A 24,106-nucleotide genomic window follows, 5' to 3' on the forward strand; every position below is an offset into this window, starting at 1 on the left:
AGTCTGGCAATAGCCATAATTCTGTTTTATTATTAAGGATTCACCTGTTTACATCTCTTAATCATCTTAATCTTAATTGTTTAAAATAATTCTGTAAAAAAGCGTGTTATGAACCTATGTTTCTTACAGGTCCTGGAATGAAAAAAAAAAAGTTTTGAAATGTAGTCTCTGTAAACTCACACTTCAAGGCTTTTAATAAATAACTTCCTAATGAACCATATTACGGTCTTGTGTAAGATCACAGTTATGGTCTAGCTCAAGGCTCTTAAACTCAAATTTCAAAGAGTCTGTATGTGTGGATCGTGTATTTGCAACATTTCACTTAATTACTTTGATTAATCTTTAACCATAGTATTAAATACTAGTTTGGTACTGTTTCATCAAATTAAAAATAATAGGAAATCTCTGCACCTGTTTTCTTGCATATTCAGAAAATTGTGGGTGGGTCTTATTAGTTTCTTCATGGCTAATTGCTAACAGTTGGAGTCACAATCCTGCTGGATTTCAGTATGATGTCTTTGTTCTGGACTGTTGTCACCACCAGTGTCAAACCTGTAGCTGACTGGATGCTTTGAACATCCTTTTTTTGTCTTGTCAGGGCCCTCCGGGTCCACCAGGCCCCCCTGGCCCCCCAGGAAAGGCTGGCCCTCCCGGGCCGAGAGGAGACTCTGACTCTACAGGAGGCCTTCAGACAGAGCCTCTTGGTCCTCTAGGGACCCCAGGAAAAGATGGAAAGCCTGGCGAAATGGGGAAGCCTGTAAGTACCTCGTAAATGAACCTGATCTGTTTATAAGTTATTTCCAGTGTTGGTTGGTTAACTACTGACACCGAAATCAGGAAATAAATAAATCACACCCATATCAGACCTTTAAAAAAAAGGTTTATAAAAGGTGCACTACATATAAACAGAATACTTCATGTGAAGACCTTGAAATAATATTACTATTGGTGCGCTTTATGGGGCGGCATGGTGGTGCAGTGGTTAGCACTGTTGCCTCACACCTCTGGGACCCGGGTTCGAGTCTCTGCCTGGGTTACATGTGTGTGGAGTTTACATGTTCTCCCCATGTCGTCGTGGGGTTTCCTCTGGGTACTCCGGTTTCCCCCCCACAGTCCAGAAACATGCTGAGGCTAATTGGACTTGCTAGATTGCCCGTAGGAGTGACTGGTGTGTGAGTGTGCCCTGCGATGGGCTGGCCCCCCATCCTGGGTTGTTCCCTGCCTTCGTGCCCATAGCTTCCGGGATAGGCTCCAGACCCTCCGCGACCCAGCAGGATAAGCGGTTTGGAAAATGGATGGGTGGATAGATGAATGGATGCGTTTTATGCAAAAAATCACCCTTAGCCTATGACATGGGTGATCATGATCATGTTTAACCCATGTTGTGTCTTATGACTAAACATTTATGGCTTCCTAATTTTATGACCACTCAGACTACTCTTGAAGAGTTTCTGGCAAATCAGCCGACAGTCAGTACAGGCTGTAGGTGCATTAACTGATTAATTGATAAATTAATTGATTGAGATGATTAATTGTCGGTAATTGTACGTGAACCTCATGTTTGGCTTTTATAAAGGTTGCCTGGGCTCATCTTTATCTGAAGAGAGTGTTATTGGGGTAGAATCTGGTTTCAGTTTCATTTCAGGCTCCATGTTGCAGCCAATAAATCAGCTCGCTGAACCAGTTACATCAGAGCGGCCCCACTGTCTCTCCAGCCCCCTACTGGCTTCTTATTCCTGGGCCCCATGCTCCTTGCTGATTGTGGTTCCCCCTCACTGGCGTGTGTCTGTGAAGCATACCCAGATGGCCACAGGCTGGTGAGCCCAGCTGTGGACTATAAGCAATCAGTCCCACGTCTCTCTGTTAATGAAGTGTTTTCTCTCTGGATCTTGGCGTCTGGATGTGTTTGTGATGTTGGCGGCGAGACTGCCGCTTGTTTTTCTGCTAGCAGCTCTCGGGAAGGATCTGTGGTGCAGGTTTTTGCACACGAGCTTGTGGTGCTGGATGCAGGGGAAGCCGTCTCGGAGTTAACGAGAACATGCTCGAGGACTCCTGTGCATCAGCTAGAGGGTCCAGCACCTGTCCTGACTGCATGTGGATCGACGTTATAGAAACCTCACACCCCTAGGGCGCCTGCTCTGTCTGAGGACATCACACGTTCTCCCTGTGCTGTGTGGGTTTCCTCTGACAGTCCAAAGACACGCAGCTAGGTGAATTAGTATTTGTTAATAGGCCACAGTTTGTTATTGTGTGTGTGCCCTGTGATGGACTGGCATCACATCTAGGGTGTTCCCTTGCCTCAGGCTTTATACTGCCTGGGATAGAATTAGGTGATCAGTGGTTATTGTTGACACACCACAGTACACAACTAAATGTGTCCTCTGCATTTAACCCATATATGACATCGTGACATTCAGCGCTTGGGGGCGATACCTTGCTCAGGGCACCTCAGTGGAGCCTTGCTGGTCGGAGATTCGAACCAGCAGCCTTTCAATTAAAAGTGTGCTTCCCTAACCATTAAGACACCACTGCCCACCAGTGGTACTCCAGCCTCCCCTTCCCCCAGTACCCCCCTATTGAGTAATTGGTTAGAAGATGGGTGGATGGATGGATAGATGGAAAGAAAGAAAGAAGGAAGAAGCATCATTGAAAAATACCATAAAAATATATCACCATGCACAAGTGAGTTGTTCAGCCAGTTGAACTTGGACCCTCAGAGGATTTTTTCTCCCAGGAGTTTTTGGTTCCTTTCATCTACTTCTTTCTTTCTTTCTTTCTCTGTGTGTGTGTGTGTGTGTGTGTGTGTGTGTGTGTGTGTGTGTGTGTGTGTGTGTGTCATTCTGCATTGTAGGATAGAAACTGAAATACTGTGCTGTGTCCGAAGACTAACAGGTGGTTGAGTTCTTAGGATCTACCACTGAATAACCATAGATACTTAACCTGAAGCTAAGGAAACCGAGACTGGCCTCATTACAAAAGTAACATTGTGCCTTCCTGAGAACTTGGAGGTGGTCACTTTAAACTTCAGGTGATCTTGTAACCAGAGAAACAAAGGGATGTGCTTAATAAATTGAGGCAATATGTTGTCATCTGTCAAAAGTTACGGGAGTGATGGGCGTAAGCCCACAATGGGTTAGGTTTCTGTTTCCAGCCGTGGATTAGTTGAGCTCACTTCTCATTGGTTACTCTGTTGGCTCCCATTGGGTTGGATGGGGCAGTGACTGACAGAGCACCGTAAATCCCGCCCACCACAGGTTCCAGAGTCTCAGTTTTCCTGAAACATGTTCAGTGCATTGTCAGACAGTGTCAGGCTCCTGGTATGAGTTTGTGGGGTTCATCCTCCTGCCCCATTCAGGACTGTCACAGGGAATCAGACTTTTCAACCCGATCCAGATGGAATCTTTTAGTTACTCGCAGAAACACATTTTCTCAGCTCTCTTTGCAAAAATGAAACGGTGGCACAACTGCATATACTTAGCTTTTCTTGTTTGTTTGTCAGCTGGTTACAAAACCAAGTGTCACAACCTGGAAAGCTTCTTAATGAATTTATTGCTTTTGCTGTTTTTCAGATTGACTGCATTTTCACCTTTATAGTGCCAGTTCATTGGCAGCAGAAAATAATTCATATTTTACGTAATTTCACTGCTTTTTCTTTACCAACAGTTAAACACGCACATTGAAACTATTATTATAATCTCAGAACATCCGCAGGCATTTGTAAGTATTGTTCACCTTCTAGATCCTTCTAAGGAGTTCTGAAGGTGCTGGTTGTCTTTTTCAGGGGGCTCCTGGGCTGAATGGAGCACCTGGTCCAGAAGGACAGAAGGGTGAGAAGGTAAAGCCTCCATAGGTGAAGGATATATCACGCTGTGTGTAGGAGAGATGAACCAAGTAGATTGTCATCATTTTCTTTCACAAATTGCCCCGTTAATAAAGCTTGAATATAGAATATATTCTTGCAATATTTCTATGTTTTGACTCGCTTGTACTTGATACTGGGGTTGTTGATTTTGCTGAGGTATTAACAATTATATCACTCTCACTCTTTCATAGGGTGACCAGGGCTTGACTGGACCTCCTGGACTGAAAGTAATTTCAAGTTTACTAACTCAGAGCTACGGTTTCTGCAAAGACATTATTCAAGTGAAATGGCCCTGATTATCAGGGATGTGTGTTTCAAGTTTGATGGAAAAGGTCTGATCTTTGGATTTTTTCTAGGGTGATTCAGGAGAACCTGGGCCAACAGGTCTTGCAGGACCTATGGGAGCAGAGGGCCCGGTCGGATTCCAGGGGCCCCCTGGGCCACCTGGCCCACCTGGCCCACCAGGACGAGGTTTCGGTTTAGACCTGCAGGTGTGAATTTCCTCCTCTTGTTTACAGAGGCTGGATTTCTTTCCTGCCTTCTCACTGAACTTGTTCTGAGGGGTTCTGTGGTGTGTTGGCTTTTGTAGGACTTGGAGGGGTCTGGAATTCAGGGCATGTTTGAGGGAGCTGGACCCAAAGGACCACCGGTAAGAGGATCTCCCCTCAAGACTTCCTCTGTATCTCGACCATTCCGATCATGCCAGCTCTCCACCACATCAAAATGGTTGGCAGTTTGCAGGCATGCAAAATCGTGTGCTTGAAATCATTTTTTTGGCCACGATCTTCGGAAGGCCCTACCTCAGTTGGCCGGCACCAGATCCATGGGTTTATAGTAGATAAACTGTGGACTTAAAATGAGGTCAAGTAATGCTCCTAAACCACTCCCTTTTCCTTCTTACAGGGTCCTCCTGGTCCTCCGGGTCTCCCAGGACCTAAGGTAGGGTGTTTTTGCAGCCCTGGACCATGATTTTATGTGCATTGGAAATAAGAGAGTTCTCCAGTTAATGTGGGTCCAAATGGCCAGTAGTGATGCATACTTCTTTTCCACAGGGCAAGGATGGAGCCAATGGGGTCCCTGGCATCGGGCTCAAGGTATAGGTCTCCCATGATCTTTTGCCACCCATCCTGTTTGACATATCCAGCAGTTACAGTTAACAAGACTAGGCAGTACATGGTCGCTATAGTGATGTCATCAAAACGAAGACTGGCTTCACTTTAAGTCATCACCAACCACCTCGAGTTTCCAAATCGATTTTCCCTTGTTAGCAAGTGTCAGAGGCAGGATGATGATAAGCATGCCTAGCTAAGTTTATGTCACATTAATGAATTTATAAGTCACTTTCATCCAGCTCAACTTGCAGTGAGGATATCAGTGTCATCATCTAGGTCAGCTAGCATCCCTGGAGTAGTTGCCCACAAGCTTAACCCTCTGAGGTCTAGGGATAGGGAACACACTTTCACTGACTGGGGCATGGTCACACACAAGAGAGATACGTGGTATTTCCAACGATGCCGTTGACCCCAGAGGATTAACAGTGACATGATTACTCTGTGAGCAATGGGATTTGAACCCACCAGCTTGGCAGGGGCACAGATCCTTAACCTACTCAACAACACACTAGCCTCTATTCATTTGTCTGTTGTGAGTATATTTTCATCTTTTGCCTTTTCACCATCTAGGGCTCACCTGGAGATCCTGGGCAAAAAGGCCTTCCTGGCCTCGCGGGGTCAACCGGCTCCCCAGTGAGTGCTCTGCCTGTCCCTTTAGAGGAGGAGCCCAAAGTGAATAACAATGCTCTTAGCATGGTCTTAACCATAGGTGACACCAAAATGAAAGTGTTTTTTTTTTTATAAAAGGTACTGATGGCCAAATGAAGGTCCATGAACCATTTGCTGTATTTTTTGACCCCACTAGATGGTGCTCTTGGTTTGCTTTGGGGCATGTTTTGAGCCTTTTTTGAACACCATCTAGCTGGTTCAGAAAATACAGTGAACAGTTCACAAAGCTTTATTTGGCCATCACTAGGACATTTTAGGAGATGCCCCTGTCCACTGTCTTCATACAGCTTTTTTCTCTACAGGGAGTTAAAGGAGAAAAAGGTGATGCAGGTCCAAAGGTACAGCCCAGTATCATTACCTACTGCTTGGCTCATGGTGCGTTGACTTACGAACAGACTTGGTCATAATGAATGCACCTTGTTTCTGTGTCAGGGGGAGCGCGGTGCAGATGGGCTCTCTATCACTGGACCTCCTGGGCCACCTGGACCTCCTGGATCCATCATTAACCTTCAGGAAGTAAGAGGACACTATCCACTACAAAAGATGTTTGCATAATATTTTGGAAATAGTGCTAGTACACTGCTATACTGGCAGATTGCTATACTGACACACTGCTATACTGGCATACTACTATACTGACACACTGCTTTACTGGCACTCTGCTATACTGATACACTGCTATATTGACATACTGCTATACTGACACACTGCTATATTGATACAATATTATACTGACACACTGCCATACTGACACACTATTATACTGAGACACTGCTACACTGACACACTGCTGTATTGGCACTGCTATACTGACACTGCTATACTAACACACTGCTATATTGACATATTGCTTTATTGACACACTATTATTCTGATACACTGCTATAGTGACATACTGCTATACTGGCACACTGAGTTAGGGTAAAATTCACACTCTGAGCATTTCATCACTATATTCAAATATTTTTTCCGGTAATATTGTTAAAACGAATCTTAGTTCAATGTCCAAGTAATATATCTGACTAACAAGCTTATTCACCAGTTTTCCTCAGTCTTCTACGAACATCCCCCTTCAGTGGGATTCCTGTATAGTTAATGTAATACCAGAAAAGTTAGCAGACGACTGGTCGCTTCTGTGTGATTGTAGGTGCTGTAGACAATAGCAGGTCAGGTGCCCCCATGATTTTCCTAATTGCCTCGCCCCTCCCCTGCTCCTCTAGCTCCTTCTCAATGACACCGAAGGGCTGTTTAATTTCAGTGAGATGCTGGCACCCCAGGGCTCTGAGGTGAGTAGAAGTGAACCCCTCACACCCTGTATAATGCTCTGTGTTAATCCATCAGCCAAATATACCTTGCAAGCTGGAACACAAGCTAATTTCCACCTGATTTTGCTTGTTTTTACATTGTTGGTAAACTAGAATGGTGCTCTGATTACAGATGCTGGCCTTTAGAATATCTGCATGAAACATGGCTTGATTATGGCAATGACCTCATCTTAGTCTTTTAGTTTTGTACCTGGTACCTTGTGGCTGGATAAGTACCCTGGTATTAATCACAGTCAAGCACACGTCATGTGACTGGTTGCTTTAATCAGAGTGATTTATTTTTTTCCTCCTCGTTTATTTGACCTGATCTGTAATTGTGTGCTCAGGGACTGAAGGGACCGAAAGGGAACCCTGGAATTGCAGGGATCCCGGGACCTGCTGGCCCTAAGGTGAGGGAGGATGTGGGACCTGAGATTTGGGAATAGGGTTGTGAATAGGCAGCTCCATTTAGCTACAAAACTGGGCTCTTAATTAGAGAACAGTTAAAACCTGCCTCCTGCAGAATGCCTTGTTTGGCAGTTAAAATAACCACTTGACTTGTGTTTTATAAGCCGTATAGGTAATCCATTAGCAGGCATTTTAAGAATTAATTCTTGCTTTTGTGCTCGGTTGTGGTGGATTGTAGATTCTCCACCTGTGTTGCTGGGTGACAGTAAGCTTTGAGTCTCTGTTCAGGGTGAGAAAGGAGAGCCGGGCCTCATCGTCACTGCAGAGGGCTCACTGATAACAGGACCACAGGGGCCAAAAGGAGTCAAGGTCACTGTTTTGTTCCCAGAGTCAAACGTCATGTTGCTGATTGAATGGGTGCTCCTATCCTCACGACATATATCTGTTTTTCTTGGTTCTTTAGGGGGAACGTGGCTCATCTGGAGCTGTAGGAATCATGGTAATATTTACTTGTTTTTATGGAAAGACATTGACGCTATTAATCCTGAAGGAGGATTGCAGAAAGTAATGTTTTCAGCTAGTTTAGAACCCAGAGTTGTCAACTTTCATGCATTTGGTGTGACACTCACGCTTTTAGACTCTTATGCAAAAAAATTTGTATTATTCTGTCTATTAGTCTAAAATTAGCTACATCAACAGTATTGGGGTAGTTTGAAGTCCCTGTAGACTATTTACAAAGATATTTTGAAAGGACATTTTGTGTGTTAGGTTAACATGATAACCTCTTCGCTACAGAAGCTCACATATAAAGAAAGCTGCTGATTTTATGAATGACTAGTCACAAAATGACACTTTATTCTTACATGGTATTTAATTTGTTTTCTATTTGACTGCTGACTCACCTGTAGCTGTTCTCTGTATCTGGCCTTGTCTGATTGTTTAGCTATTCTCACACTTGACCTAAAATTGGCTGCACTTAGACTTTCAGTCAGGGGAGACTGTGTTGTTTTACAGGGGCCTATTGGACCACCAGGACCTAAAGGAGAATTTGGGTTTCCCGGCCGGCCAGTAAGTACAGCTTCCTGTATGTCAGCTTACACGTGTTGATAAGTCAGTGAGGGTCACCGTCACACAAGCAGCTTGCTATAGAAGAATCTCAGGGGACATCCTCGGCCTGCTCTGTGTTTGATCCTACTCTGTATGCCCTCTTCACTTCAGGGTCGTCCCGGTATGATTGGAATAAAGGGAGAAAAAGGAGAGACGGTGGGCCTGCCGGTAAGTTTTTCCTTAGCTGGAACCTCAACGTGACAACAGCAAACATATGCAGCTGGTGATTTATATTATTCTATTGTTCAGATCATGTGACTAGTTTCCTGGGCTCTCATTGGCTCACCGCATGCTAAAGGGTTTCCTTGTCACTAGAGAGTAAGCACAGAAACTTTTTAACATGGTGGATTTTGAATGTCGAAAGTCTCTGCGGTTCTTTTTCAGAGTCAAGTAAAAAACAACTGCCTGATTCTCAGACAAATAAAACAGTGGATAGAATATAAACATCCCAGTAAACAGTGTATCTCCCCATTTAGTGAGATCTCTTACTCTGACCACATCAACAATGACCAAGGTTTCCCTCAAACCAGCACTAAGCTGGAGCAAACCAGGCGATTACGTAAGTGTGCGTTGTGATTTGACATTAACACCAACACTCAGAAAGATTTTTACAAGGTACCAACCATTCCCTCTCTGACTTGGCTGAATCACTGTGTCGGTTTTGCTGGAATTGGAACAATCGGTTTGAGTTCAAACTGCAAGGCGTTCAGTTCACACACCAGACATGCTTGTCAGGGAAAGATAAAGCTGATTCTGGAAGCTCAGTGTTTATTCATCTCTAAGAATGACTGGAGGTACATTGTACATACATCTCCACACTGGGCGGTGTTCCAGGGAGACGACCTCAGCTTTCACAGTGTGTTGCAACCTACTGACTTTCAAAAGTTCCAGAATTACCAAGCAGATTCTGACCTCAACATCACTGTAGAGCCAGGGGTGAAACAAACAATTAATGTGGAGCAGCAAGCCTTGTTAAACATAGCTGATGATAATTTTGTTTTAAATCTGGGGTTTAAGTTTAAAGTTTTTATGCGAGCCATATAAAAGTATCAGGACTATCTAACCTACGATATGGAGAATGTCCAGACATTGACAATCTAATTTAAATACAGTGGAAACCACTTATAGTGATCACAGATATAGTGACCAACCACTTATATGGAGTAAAAAGCTTGGGACAAAATCATTCCTGTACACATACTGTTTAAATAATTCACTTATAGTAATCAAGTAGTCCTCCTACAGGGTTCATTTTCGCTCTTTTTAAACATGACAACATATGGAAAAAAATGAAAACTGCGGTAATTATTTTTTTATTTTTACTTTACTTTGATAGCCCTACTTTGCTATGCGGTTACCCATCTGCTTCCAGCTACTTACCTGAGGTGACTGTGGTGTGTGTAGAAAACATGACAGGAAAAAGAAAGTCATTATCTCTCAATGACAAATATAGATTCATCAAAGCTTTTGATAAACTGCCAAAAATGAACCACCATGATGCAGCAGCGAAATTACAATAAGCGTTTTGAGACAATGTGAAAATGCACTGACTTGAATATTATTTCAGCACTGTACTGTATTATAGTGTATTGAATTATACACAGTTCAGTAATTTAATTTGAGCAGTACTTTAATTTGAAAAGCGTATCAAACAGCTGTACTGCATTTTAAAATTGTCAACAAAATTAAGAACGATGCTCTCTGTTTTATTACCTTATATGCATGTAATAAATATATAAATTGGATGGTAATCTGCCTTAGATATAAAGAAGAAAAAAATCGGTTGTAATGATTGTCTGCTTATAGTAATCAATTTCACCCTGACAGACATGATTACTATAAGTGGTTTCCACTGTAATTAATTACTGTAATTAAAATGTAAATCCAGGAGCATCACTAGAGATTTATGACAGAGGGTGTATACCTTTACTAGTCGGGTCTGATTTTAGTGAAAATGAATGAGAATAGACTTTTTTAATTAATTAGTGTACATTTATTGGGGAGTGGTTAAAATATTTTAGAAGGGTCAGTGCAGTCCTCAATAGCCACAGATGGGTGATTCAGGGAGCTGTGAAATATGTTTTATTTTTGTATAATTCATCCGTCTCAGTATGACATATGATGTGAATCCATGCATTTTAAAGGTGCTTTAATGTACGAGAGTCAGTTTACGTGCCGCGTTAAAAAGAAAAACCTGTTTAATGAGCTCCTCCCATTCACAGGGCCTTCCTGGTCCCCCCGGACCCCCAGGGCGCCCAGGCTTCTTCAACTGCCCCAAGGGGGTAAGTCCGAGTCCACACTCAGTCAAAGACCTGCAGTATGCTTTGAATTTCTGCCAGCCTTTGCCTACTTCTTGACGCTGAGATGCTGTCCTCTGAATTTTAAAGACAGTTTTCCAGATCCCACCCAGACCTCACTGCAAAACTCCAGTAAGTGATAGAGAACTCTTGGCTAAACTGGGCCGGTGTGTCTGGGTTGTCTTGTCACTCGCTCTCCTCCTCTCAGTGTCCCCACCCTCTGTTCTCTGCTTCCAGCCTGTCTCTCCCCTTCGCACACCATCATTCTGACGATCGTGTCCCAAGGCGGGTGGAAATCTTAGTCACTGCAGCTTGCTATGACAACAGACTAAACTAACAGTTAGGGTCCAATGCAGACAGAGAGGAAGGGCACAAGATACCCAAAAGAGATGGAGTGAATGCAAGGTGTGTGGTCAGGGGTGTTGCTAGAAGTTCTGTACCCCTTCAAAGTCATCTCGGACCCTCCTCCCCCCACTAGGGGTGTCCCCACAGCAGAGATCATAAAATGGTCAAATTTAACAAGTGTATTATTTTATGCATTCAAGGGCCCAAATAAAGTGCAGGACCCCCTGAATCTGCCAGGCCTGGACTGTGGCCCTGTACATGATGATTGCGGTGGTCAGTGCAAATTCAAGTAGTGCAGGACAGAACTTTAAGACAGGCACAGTATAGACAACAGATAGATAGATAGATAGATAGATAGATAGATAGATAGATAGATTAATTGATTGATTGGTTGATTGATTGATTATTGGGGTTTTTGCTGATCGGCAGAACCACCCCCAGGAAAAATTTAACAACAAGGGAAAGCAGCCTTCTGATTACTTTAGATCTGGCCTTCTCGGCTTACAATTCCCCCACCTCCAAGTAAGACGTTCTCAAAGGCATCGGATTGTTTTTTCTGGATTGGTCTGTCCATCCCGGTGTTTATAAACCCACATGCGACGCAGCCAGCCGAGTCCCATTAGTAGAAAATGTTGCAATAAAACTATAAATCTGCATGCATAGGATGTGTGTCCCCTGCACTGCGTTGGTGCGCAGGGGCTGGAGAGACAGCTGGGAGCGGGGCGGGGCAGGCAGACTGGGCACCCCTCCCCACAGCATGTCGCATGACCCGTCCTGCCTCTGGGTTTGGTTCTGCTGTGGCTTTTGTCTCACAGTTAAGGATAAGTGTGGAGATTCAAGATTGTCCTCAAAAAACAAAATATGCATTGTCTGTTCTGGTCAGAGCAACTCACAAGAGTGAGCAGTCAGAGGGCACGAAGTTTGGTCAAAACTTCGTAATAAATATTTTGTGAAATTGGTAGTGTCAGGATCGCTGGTCACGCAGGTGTAGCGCACGGGCAGGCAAGCGGGCAAGGAGCAGGCAGGCAGGTTTAATACGGGGAAAAACTGGGGATTTATTAAGGTATCGTGGAAATGAAGAGCGTGATACATCAGACATTGACTGACATCAATGACGGACAAAGAACTAAGGCAAGACATGGACTGAAATAGACAGGACTGTGCGAAAATAATCAGACACAGCTGGGTACGATCGGGGAAGCACACGTGGATAATCAGGGGGCGTGGCACACAGGAGGATAATCAGGGGGCGTGGCACACACGAGGATCGGACGAGCCGGGCATGACAGGTAGTAACTGCTCATTACTTTTGTTCAGGCTGATATCAGATACAATGTTGGTTCTTGCATATTTTTGGAGGAGGACAGTCTTGAAACAACTTTATTTATATGAAAAAATGTGCGTTTGGAATCTTTGTGAGTTTACGTGACTGCATCTCTGTGTATCAAACAAAATCCCAAATGTTCCTGTGACTAACATTTATTTCAAACAATCCCAAACCTATGAGTGTCACGCTATTGGGATACATTTTTCTTTTCAGCCCATTTGGGTTTAACATTTTGTTCTTGTTAATCTAAAGCAGGCCTAAACATCTCCTACTGTTTAGATCTTTGTTGTTGTATGTTAGAGATTAGAAGTGTCTTGTAAAGCTTTTATTCTGGCTTACTTACTTTTTGCCTCAACATTTTGTCTCATTCAGATTAATGGCAATGGGGAATTGACACCAGGTGAGTTGAAATGGATTTGTGTGACGAAAGAGCAGTGTATCCATTAAAAGAAGGAATTATTTTGGTGCATTTGGTGTATATATGTAATAAACTTGGATTATAAATTGCATTGATGTTTACAAAACAGTGAATGTTTAATGCAATATGGTGGTTAATGGAATAAGTATTAAGTTACAAGGCGAGTATTTTATATATATTGTTTGAAGTGTATAAGAAGGATGTGGTGTTTACCTGGCACATTATGACAGATGCAGGGACAGCTCTCATTGGCTGAGAGGTCCTGAGTGCCCCTTTTTGATCTTTGACAATTACGCTAAATTAACTAAGGGTTCCCTCGCCAGTCAACAAATTCCACCGAGGGTTTCAGGGCAGACTGAGCAGGGCGTTGAAAGTTTGCCTTTGCTTCTAACTTTCAGCACATGTGTTCACCATCCTGTTCTGTCTCCTTAAAATCAGGAGATGGATGTCAAAGAACTTTCGTGGGTGTCAAGGGGGACAAGGGGGAGGCCGGGTTTCCGGGGCAGCCTGGAGAAACAGGTGCGCTTCAGCCCCCCCCCAACACTTCATCGCTCTCTCTCATAGCTAAAAAAAAAAGATAACATCGTTTATTGCTGCTGCTTATCAGATGCGTTTCCTTCCACAGCTTCCTGGAATCCTCCCATCTCCAGGGTAAGGCCTTCTCTGGGGGGGCGGGGCATAGACATATAGTACTGTGCAAAAGTCTTAGGCCACTAAAGGAAATCATGTTTAAATGAGCTTCCCACTACCTGCGCAGTGCAGAGGACACATTTCATTGTGTGCTGTCACTCAACAATGACGATTTTACACTTTCTAATGCTGAATTGTATTTTTTTTTCTAAGCAAATATACACATGCAGATAAATAGTTTTTCACATTTCCTTTGACTGCCTAAGACTTTTGCGTCGTACTGAACATACAAAAGCCAGGAGGTTCCCTGCTTGCAGGTACCAGATTGGCTGTGCGTTTGTTGCTGGATCTAATGTCTGTCAGTTTTGTAGCAAGCTACCGTGGTCTGTGGCTTAGGCGGCGTGGGCTGGACTTATTGCTTCCACATGCTTGCATCAACACGTTATAAAGTTTGCATTTTCATATGGCATCTGCAGGCATTTTTTTATGTGGTGTAAAACGGGATTAATATCCGTCCTCCATTGTGCCCGAACAATAAGATCGGTTGCCGGCATGGGCGTCCATTGCTGTACCCCTGGGCTGCTGGGCGCTGTGCCGATGCCCCCTGTCTGACTCCTGTCTCTGCCCTGTGCACCTCCCAGGGGGAAAAAGGGGACCAGGGCTACAAAGGAGAGAAGGGGGAGAAGGGAGAGGCTGGGGTAACAGGCCCGCCAGGGCTGCCAGGGAAGTCAGGCCTCGTGGTGAGTTATGTTTCTATGGATACCACACGACGGGCATTCCTCTATTGCCATGGTGATGAGAGTGCCTCGCCAGCTAGCCACATCTGTCTGATATAAAGATCTGGGACCAGCAGCACATAACACAATATGGGCTGGGTGCCTTTTTTCATAGCTGGAAGCAACGCATTGTGGGTAATTGGTTTTCACCTGGCATTATATATTGTCTGGTTTAAATTGGATAAAATGAAACATTTGTTGCACTAATGAACCTTTGGATGCAGGCCTTCTGGCTGAGACTGGTTGAAAAATGAATAAAAAAGGCTCCCAGCATTCCATGGCCGGACTCGAGTGTCCTTTCAGACAATGTACCCACCATCCATGCTAGACCAGTAATACTAAACAGGTATCCATGGTGAGCCACCTGGATTCAAAAGCTATTGTCATGCTTCCAAGCTGCTCACCTTAATGACAATAGAAGGAATTCCCTTCTGGGTGGTGAATTAGTTAATTAGTTATACTGGTGATAAGCTGGATTTGTGGGGATGTGTTTTGTCTTAGGGGCCAAAAGGAGAGTCAGTTGTTGGGCCCCAGGGCCCCCCTGGAATGCCAGGCCTACCTGGCCTACCTGGATATGGTAGACCAGGACCACAAGGTCCCCCTGGTCCACCAGGACCCCCAGGGCTACCTCCACGCTTCGGGTCAGGTATCAGTGCATTATTATCTTATATATGTAATAAATATATATTCAGAATTAGTCAATGTTCCTCTTCTAATAGCAACTAATGTCCTCTCAGGCTTATGAGACCAGTCATTTATGAGGCCAGTAATTTGTGCAATGACAGAATTGAACAAAGAATAAGTGCAAATATTTGTGTTCCAGCTGTTGCAGTCCCAGGACCACCTGGGCCACCTGGGCCACCTGGACGGCCCGGATCCCCAAGCAATGGGAATTTCGTGAGTGGGCACATTAACATGGTCAGGGCCCCCTCCTACTATGTTATATGATGGTGTAGTCATTAACAGAGGGTCTCTGCAGTGTTCTTAACAGAGATAATTGTTGACCAGGGTAGAGGTGCTGGACGGGGGAGTTAAAATTTTATTAATAGAGGCTAGTTGAGGGCCCTTTTTAGCAGAGGACCCTAGGATTCAGCCCGGGTAAGGTCATACATTAAAACGTATCACTCGGCCCATTGGTTACCTAAGGACCCCCAAAATAGCAATGCCAGAGCCTCAAGTCCTTCATTTCACAAGGTGGAGGGGGGGAGGATTGCATCCCCCATAGCAGATTTCACCGATCTTGGGGGTGGGCAAAATGGGCAGGTCAGTAACCCGCAGCACCCCCTGCACATCCCTGTTCTCAGCCAATGACAGCTATCCTTACATCAGGGGGGCGGGACTCTGGAAATCATCTTGTAACCACCCCCACAACTGTCTCACAGCCACCAGCTTGGGAACCCCTGCGTTAGTCCACACAACCACCCACCCATCTTCTCACTCCTGACCATGAACAGGGGGTGCATGCTTATTCCGGGCAGCATGAGGTATTTGGGTTAGTTACCCCCCAGACAGGATGTCAGTCCGTCACTGGGCTCTATTAATGATCATCCAGTTACCCAAAAAGAGCAGCTTGCCCTTTTGAGGAAAACGTGGAACCCCATGTTCCTTAGAGTGTTTCTGTGCTCAGGTCACTTAATATGTGTCTCCTGTTTTCAGATGGTGACATATAAAAGTGCGGAGTCTTTGTTCAAGCACGCACACCAAGCCGCAGAAGGGACCATGGTCTACATCTCTGACAAGAGCGAGCTGTACATCCGAGTACGGGAGGGCTGGAGAAAGGTCCAGGTGAACTCCCCCCTGCATGTATCCGGTGTCCCATGTGACTGAGAGCCCTCGGCCATCTTAATGATTTTTATCCAATGGGAACAGACGTACCTTTAGTGCCAACACAGACATTAACAGTGACATGCCAGATCCTCAGTGTTGGCTGTTGTGATAATCCCACTCCTCGCCTGTCAGATGGGGGAGTTGATCTCCATGCCAGCAGATAGTCCATCCGCTGCTGTGCCGAACGGCCTGGGCCGGCCCGGGGAGTACAGCAGGCCCGAAGTGCTCAGCCGGGTATGACCGCAGTGCATCTCCTGGACCATACAGCCAGCCTATCTTGCCGGGAAGATCCCTAACCAGGGCGATTTTTCCTGTGAACTTTCTGCATCTTGCCATACCTCAATGATAAAAATGTAGATATAGAAATTCATGAATACTAGAGTTGTTATTGAGATGTGCAGCTACCATGATCTCCAACAAGGGTAATGCATGTGCATTAATGCATAAATGTATCAGAATTTACATTACATTTATTCAGCACTTTTATTTAAAGTGACATACATTTCTGAGAAGCCGGTTCAAGCCCTGGAGTAATTGAAGGTTTGGAGCAGGGGTGGAGAACCTGGTCCATGGAGGGCCGGTGTGGGTGCAGGTTATTGGCATGGCTTCTCAATCAGCCAATGACAGGGGATCCCCAGGACTGAAGTTCAGAACCACTGTTGTATTATTGGCCGATCGAGAGGTCATCCAAAAAACCTGTACCGGCTCTCCAGGGACAAGGTTCCCCACCCTTGGTTTAGAGCCTTGAAGAAGGGCCCAGTGGTGACATCATGGGCTTCAAACCAGCAACCTTCTCATCACAGACAGCATCCTAACTCACTGAGCCACACATCACCCCCCCCCCACCACACCCCTGCTACACACCATGTCTACCATAAAGAAATGGAGATCTAGCATGAGAGTAGGAGCTTCCTGGAATATCCTGGGAGCACATGCACCCCTTCTGGCCCTGGAGGCGTGGTTCATTTTCGGTCACCTGATGCGTGCCATTCGTCCCATAGGAGCAGCCAGGCTACCTGCCCGGATACAACATGCTGGCACATACCATCCACACCGGACCGGGGGTGAGTGCAATAAAACTGTCACCTGGATGACTGCAGCCCTGCTGCATTCTTCAGATCCAGACCACGTCACCATGGAATTATAACGAGGCGACAAAGCGTGTAATTTCATCTTTGCATCGGTTAAGAAATGCTCAGAAATGCCAACGTGGCTCCTGTCCAGCCCCATAATGACTCCCGAGTCAAAACGCGATTTCGCTGTGGTCGACTATTCCCGTTTTAGGACTTAATTGCCCCCTGTCTATATGCAGCGTTTGGAAGAGGCTGCTGGATTTCCGAGGCTGGTTAGACACATCTACATGCCTGCAGAGCAGGTTGTACGCTTCTAGGCCTCCCCTGACCGCCTCTGTCAGCAGCGTTTCTCTCCGACGCACAAGAGTAAATGCCAGATCGAGGTGGAAATTGCGCCAAGGTGCCACATTGTCCTGTCCTGTTCTAAGACTGGACAATGTAACAAATTCACTTTGAATTAATGCTTCACAGGAATTCAACACATCCTTTAAATATGACTAAAGCATCACACTGATGATTACAAAGGTCAGTGTAAACAAACCGTACAAAAGTCATAGGTAGTCAAAGGAAATGTTTAAAGCTATTTATCGGGGTAGTAGGTGTATAGTTGCTCAGAACAAAAACACAATCTAACAATAGAACATATGCAAATTAAGAATAACACAATAAAAACAAACATCAATTTCTTCTGTTCTTCAAAAAGAACTGATATTTAGTTAGATGGCTAGATGAACACTGGTTCAGTTCCCAAACCACTCCTCAGGGGCACCCCAGCCATTCCATGTATTTGTTAAATGTCACGACTGGCTCTCTTAATTAATTAATTAAATTAGTATTTTCAAGCCAGAGAGGTATTGATTAGCCATATGAGGTGAGCTAGTGGTGAAGTCACCAGGGTGTAATGAAAGATTATTGTAAATATTGGGGTGACTTTAGGAAAGGTTCTGAAATGGCTAAGCCAACACACTTTTATAGGCATAATAACATAGTTTTACACCAATGTAAAGATCATTAAATCATCATCATTTAATCAGCATATTAACATGGACAGAGGCCCCCAGGCTATTTGAGCTGATAGAGGCCCCCGCACTTTTTGTCCGGGGTCATGCTAAAAGTTGTTGATCGGGAGAGTTCAAATTTACCCTGAGCATCTGCCCGGGTAAACCCACGCATTAAAATGATCTACATCATCTGAAAATAACAGAATTTACGTTTTAGTGATTCTGGGAATGAAGATCTGCATAAATGTTTTCCCAATGTGAATGAAGGTAGTTTGATTTCTGTGAATATTTAAGGTATGTGTAATTCATTTCTGAAATGCAATGCGTGTGAATGAATGCGTCGTGTTTAAGGAGTGACACAGCATCACCCTAAGCATGTGAACCTTGCTCTCCAGCTGCACCTGGTGGCCCTGAACGCGCCGTTCTCAGGGGACATGGGGGGGACCCGCGGGTCGGACTTCCAATGCTACCAACAGGCACGTGCCATGGGCTTGGTGGCCACCTATCGGGCCTTCCTGTCCTCGCACCTGCAGGACCTGATCACCATTGTCAGGAAGGCCGACCGCCACAACGTACCCGTGGTCAACCTCAAGGTGAGGTAGCGCTTCTTCACGAGGTGTATCTGACATCATTTCCTGTCTGGATATTGGAAGGCTAGTGAAAGAAAGGCTAAGGATTCTAAGGAGAATCTGTTCTACAGTGAGTTACTTAGCTCATTGGATAGCACCATTGTCCAGGGTTTGGTGTTTGAATTCTGTCTGCTGTGTTTGTGTGTGTGTATGTGAGTGTACACAATGTGATATAAACCTGATATTTTGACACCGTGGGGACCATAGTTTTGGTCCCCACAAGGAGGAGCTTAATTTAAAAAAAATATGTTATGTTGTTTGGTATCTGTAAATTGACCATAGTGCGTTAATGTGTGTGTGTCCTGTGATGGACTGGCATACCTTTGGGTTAAAGGTCTATAATAGTGATGGCCAAATGAAGCTTCATGAACCATTTTCTGTATTTTTTCACCCCACTAGATGGCGTTGCGTTGGGGCATGATAGTGGGGTTGGAAAGTACAGCAAGTGGTTTTAGAAGCTTCATTTGGCCATCACTAGTCTATGGCATTTGCTGGCCCATATCTGTAAAGCCCCATGTGTTTATTATTGCATGTAGTTCCTTCAAGTTCAGGATCTGGGGTTTTTATGTGGGTGATACCTGTAACTGGAGATGCCCATGAAGGTGGAGGCTTTACCACCAACTTCAGGAATGCACACGTAGGGCCAAGCCACAAGGGCCTAAACGTAGATATTGTATAGGAATAGAATAGACTAGCACCATATTGGAGGTCACTACATCCTGAACTTCTACTAAATTATATTCCTTTGTACTGCTCAAGCAATCTTTTGAACAGTTTTATAAAGTTTTTACAGTCAGTGTGCAGCAGTCGGTATTTTTGTTTAACAGCACTAGCGTGAAGGACTGTATTACTGCTGTAAAAGCAAAGCTGGCCAGTCAGGCAGGAGAACAGCCAGTGCTGGAAAACAAGAGTTTTCCATCATCTCTCCAAGAAATACAAACCGTTTATTCTCTATTACTCCATTACGAGTCATTGGAGTAGCACGTTTCAAGTACCTTTTGGTGTAGGAAGGAAAAAGAAAAGTTACTTGTTTCAACTTCAATAAGCCTTATGCTTTTAAATCCTATAAATGGCCCCCATCAGGACAGATAAAGCATATCAAATAAATATGCTGGTGTTTTGTTTGGTTGGTCTTGCCATATTCCCCCAATCCAGACCCTGATCATTCTTTGCTTCCCACTGGACAGGGGGAAGTACTCTTTACCAACTGGATGTCCATCTTCTCCGGAAACGGGGGTGTGTTCCAGCCAGACACCCCCATCTACTCCTTCGATGGCCGGAATGTGATAACGGACCCCTCTTGGTGAGTGAGCCGCTTCCACGCCGCTTTGCCCGATGACTCTGCACAGTTTTGGGGCTAATCACAGGTTATGTGTGTCTCTTATGGTCCAGCCTTATCTGTAATGAAGCACAGTTGTCACTCTCTGTGTGGGAGCCACATGTAGCCACCCTCTCAGCTACTTCAGGTGGCTGTATGCGTCAAATCACATCCAGACAAAACGAAGTACAGCATGTCGCTAAGATCAATCTGTCGCATACTTAAAATGACATGGCCACCTTGTTCATTCTGTGTCACTTCAGGACCATAGAGGACACAGACTGTTTTTGCAGCAGACCAACATACAAATCACAAATATGTGGCAGCTCTTTTAAAATGGATGATGTACTCTTTATTATTAGCCACTATTGATCTACTACTAACAGCGGCTGAGATAGGAAAGCCAACAATTTACATGACACGGTTACATGTTAATGGAACATGCCAGTTCCACGGCAAATGTGACACAGTTACAGCATAAATATACATATTGATTAGTATTATTTAAAGTGCAGTGCGGTGCAAAGCATGCTGGTAACTGCATAATTATTCCTGCTGACCAACCCCATGGCGTCACATTTATGTCAGCCAATCGTGGGCAATGGGTGGGATCAAAACAAATGATAACGTTCTCCTTGGGGACCCTGCACAGGTGGTGTATCCCTGTTCATGTACCATCAATCAGAAACTCCCATAAGCCCCTGCTTATGTACATCACAGTCAGAAACTCCCATAAGCCCCTGTTTGTGTAACAATACACTCAGAAACTGCCATAAGCAGTAGTCAAAAACTCCTATAAGCTTCTGGGTGCTTTTCTCAGTATGTGTACTTGACTCATGTGCCCATTTTACGTCGTCTTCCACTGCCAAAGACCAGTTCTAATACTCAAGAACAGAAGTACAGAGGATGGTAAAAATCACCAGATGTCATAGTTGTCCTGCCTGAAATACCAAGGATACATTGGTTGCATGCTGAATGAGAACAATCCCATGACCCATTGCATCTCAAGTTGGTTCTTGGTATTGAGAAACACCCCCTATTCATGTACCATCACAATCCCCTCATAGTTAGACTTGTGCGAGTTCCTGTTCATATCCCTCAGAAAACTTGGAGCTCTACATAGTGGAATCTTTTAACAACACAACCCAGTAAACAGTCAGTTATTTTTGGCAACGACAAGAAAAGTAGCGATATGTCAGAGGTTTGTATGAAATGAGAAGTTAAGAGGGCGGGAACTCGTGACCACAATCCAAAAGCAGAGGCTGTGGTGGCCGCGGGCCAGGACCTCCTCAGACGGTCGTGGCTGCCCCCCCCCCCCCCCCCCCCCGCCCCGCCTGCTGCACTGTTTGTTTCTATTCATATATCAGCACATTAAATATAGCAGCCGTTATGCGACAAATCTAATTCACTGAGACACGTTTGAGGCTCAGGAGCCAGTTTCTTGGCATGGCCAAACTGTTTTTGTGAGGCCTGGCCAGGCCTTCTGGCCCGATTCTCAGCATACATGGTTCCTGTCTGGGAGTATTTCACTGCCCCGACCGGACACGAAGAAGCATTGCATCTTGGGCTTCTTTGTGGGAATGTTATCAGGACGCGGTCAGAACGTTTGCGTGGGCTGATCACGCCCCGCGTTCTGCCATGATTCCGAAGAAACATTCCAGCCAGTCCAATTTTCTTTCAGTCATTTAAAATCAACTTCGTCGTCATGTTTGGTTTGGTTCTCCAGTCTATCTGGCACTTCTTTGGAGGATGCTTCAGTTTAATATCTTATTTGGGGGGCCTTCATTGCTCCTGTCAGCCTACCAAATCTTATAAGTTGCCATGGTTACCTTTCTGCAGCTAGGACAAATGTCCTGGTGAAGGATCTGCATCTGTGTGTCATCGGGGTGCTGAAGAGAGTTTTGTTTAGGGCACTTTTCCAGGGAATACCTCTGTAAATGAGTCCTTGTACACTACACTTTTTCTCCCCCTGTGTAGATGTATGTGCATGTTAGAGCATTCTGCTAACAACACAAAGGTCATGGGTTTGAATCCCAGGAAACACACATTAATTAGTGACTTAGAATTAGAATGCCTGTATTGTCATTGTAACAGCGAAATTCAATGCGTGTGATTCCCTAGTGATGCTTTGAGGTACCGCGGACCGGGGAAGCAGGAGCAGGGAGATGAGGAATCGTGGAACGAGGGGTTTATTCAGGAAAACAACAAGGCTAGGCACAAAACGGTGATGACTTCAATGACAAGACTGGGGAAACAGACTCTTACATGGACTTAAATACACAGAACTTAATGAAAATAACAAGAAACAGCTGATCATATTGGGATTTCACACGAGATTAATGAGAGGGGCGTGGCTCACGGGAGGATCAGACGAGCAGGGTGTGAAGCTGTGCTTACGGTATACAGCAGCATGTTTGGCAAACTTATACATTTTACTATATACTATATATTTATGTATTATGAGGCAGCTGTGCAATTATGAGTACAGCAGCGCAGTTATGACAGGTGAATATATAGTCGACTAATTACACACACACACACACACATATATATATATATATTGTATATATAGATATGCACCTTGGAAAAAGTGTCAGCGAAATTTGTGCGTGTGTCTCTGTGTCTCTGAAACATGGACTTGGTGTTGCAGGCCCCAGAAGATGTTGTGGCACGGTTCTAATTTGCTGGGGGTGCGGATGACGTCCAGCTACTGCGAGGCGTGGCGTGCGGGCGACATGGCGGTGACAGGCCAGGCCTCCATGCTGCACGGCGGCCTGCTGCTGGGCCAGCACTCCCGCAGCTGCTCCAACCGCTTTGTGGTGCTGTGCGTGGAGAACAGCTACGCCCAGGATGCCAACGGGAACTGAGGGCAACCCCCCCCCCCCGGGCAAAAAAGTTGCCCCCTACAGCCTGTTCACATGTAGCTTTCTGAAAAGGTGTAAATATATGTAAATTGCTTCCGGCCTAGATCACTGCATCATCGCCAAGCTCTGCTCAGCGAGGGCTCGCGTGAGCTTTACTTACACAAAATTGTTCTGATGGCAGAATTAAAAATGATTGGTTCAGAGAGATTACCAATGATTGCAGGTCAGGTGGGTCCAAGCCACTAGAGGAGGCGGAACCAAGACATCTGATTGGTTTGACCCGCCTCCTCTATTTCTGCCCTCATAATATTTCTGTGTAAGTAAATCTCGAATGAGCTCAGTGAAGTCATACCAAAGAACAGCGGATCGCTCTTCCTGAAGCCACTTGTCACTATAGGCGTCAGTTTGTACTGGTTCTTGAGTGTTTTAACATGAGGCTTTTACAGTGCTGGCTGGTGGACAGAGTTTGTGTGGTTTATTTTGTCTAGCTGGCACTATTTGTCCATCTTCTGTCTGAGTTGTCACTGTTGTCTGGGTCAAAGTACGATTATTGTTCTAAAAAATGTAGTTCGTATTTCACCATGGAAACCTTTCGTGGTTTCTTAACCAGGTTAAGTCAGTTAGACATACTGCATAATTTAATATTCCATGGCATTCACTACAAATTACAACCTTTTTTGTTTTTGTTTTATGTTGGGAAAGAGTTTTAAAGTGGTATGTTATTGATAGGATGTCATTTGCTAACAACTTTTTATTTCTCTCAGTATTTAAATTAAATGAAATGTTTTATTTATACTGACACAGCACATAATCTGAACAAAAAGTAATTTAGTTTAAATAATTTATAGTTCACTGAATCAGACTGGGACCTTCATTCAGAACAATGTCTTGTACAGTAACAGGTTTAGGTTAACAAATTTTGATTGTTTTATATGGTTTTTGTAAGAGATACCTCGATTTTATAAAACATGGCAAAACTTTTTAAAATAAATTCCATTGCAAGTGTTTTGATTGCTGTCAGTTTGTGACGCCAGATAGTCACACTTGTCCAAGAGAAAATGAGGAAAAACTGGTGTTAGTGCATAGAAAATGAGTATATACATGAATCTGGTGCTCATTAAATAAATATTTTTTACAAA

General features: G+C 44.5%; 1 protein-coding gene across 2 annotated transcripts in view; it reads left to right on the top strand.

Moving 5' to 3' along the window:
• The window catches only part of LOC125708932 (collagen alpha-1(XVIII) chain-like), a 70,002-nt gene extending 45,896 nt beyond the window's left edge, over window positions 1-24,106 (top strand). The window contains exons 13-42 of one of the 2 annotated variants that reach the window (XM_048976859.1): window positions 599-757; window positions 3,782-3,835; window positions 4,054-4,089; window positions 4,219-4,353; window positions 4,452-4,511; window positions 4,766-4,801; window positions 4,915-4,956; window positions 5,545-5,607; window positions 5,946-5,981; window positions 6,076-6,159; window positions 6,864-6,929; window positions 7,295-7,357; window positions 7,644-7,724; window positions 7,819-7,854; window positions 8,370-8,423; window positions 8,574-8,630; window positions 10,685-10,744; window positions 10,850-10,891; window positions 12,804-12,831; window positions 13,288-13,368; window positions 13,475-13,500; window positions 14,121-14,219; window positions 14,757-14,901; window positions 15,079-15,152; window positions 15,912-16,040; window positions 16,215-16,316; window positions 17,084-17,146; window positions 18,552-18,749; window positions 19,973-20,088; window positions 22,754-24,106. In XM_048976859.1, coding sequence (XP_048832816.1) covers window positions 599-757; window positions 3,782-3,835; window positions 4,054-4,089; window positions 4,219-4,353; window positions 4,452-4,511; window positions 4,766-4,801; window positions 4,915-4,956; window positions 5,545-5,607; window positions 5,946-5,981; window positions 6,076-6,159; window positions 6,864-6,929; window positions 7,295-7,357; window positions 7,644-7,724; window positions 7,819-7,854; window positions 8,370-8,423; window positions 8,574-8,630; window positions 10,685-10,744; window positions 10,850-10,891; window positions 12,804-12,831; window positions 13,288-13,368; window positions 13,475-13,500; window positions 14,121-14,219; window positions 14,757-14,901; window positions 15,079-15,152; window positions 15,912-16,040; window positions 16,215-16,316; window positions 17,084-17,146; window positions 18,552-18,749; window positions 19,973-20,088; window positions 22,754-22,970 — 2,442 coding nt within the window. In that variant the 3' untranslated portion in view covers window positions 22,971-24,106. The remainder of the gene's footprint in view (window positions 1-598; window positions 758-3,781; window positions 3,836-4,053; window positions 4,090-4,218; window positions 4,354-4,451; window positions 4,512-4,765; window positions 4,802-4,914; window positions 4,957-5,544; window positions 5,608-5,945; window positions 5,982-6,075; window positions 6,160-6,863; window positions 6,930-7,294; window positions 7,358-7,643; window positions 7,725-7,818; window positions 7,855-8,369; window positions 8,424-8,573; window positions 8,631-10,684; window positions 10,745-10,849; window positions 10,892-12,803; window positions 12,832-13,287; window positions 13,369-13,474; window positions 13,501-14,120; window positions 14,220-14,756; window positions 14,902-15,078; window positions 15,153-15,911; window positions 16,041-16,214; window positions 16,317-17,083; window positions 17,147-18,551; window positions 18,750-19,972; window positions 20,089-22,753) is intronic. The other variant, XM_048976860.1, reaches the window with a different exon arrangement.

The sequence above is a fragment of the Brienomyrus brachyistius genome, chromosome 15 (genome assembly GCF_023856365.1).
Source record: "Brienomyrus brachyistius isolate T26 chromosome 15, BBRACH_0.4, whole genome shotgun sequence".
Lineage (NCBI taxonomy): Eukaryota > Metazoa > Chordata > Actinopteri > Osteoglossiformes > Mormyridae > Brienomyrus > Brienomyrus brachyistius.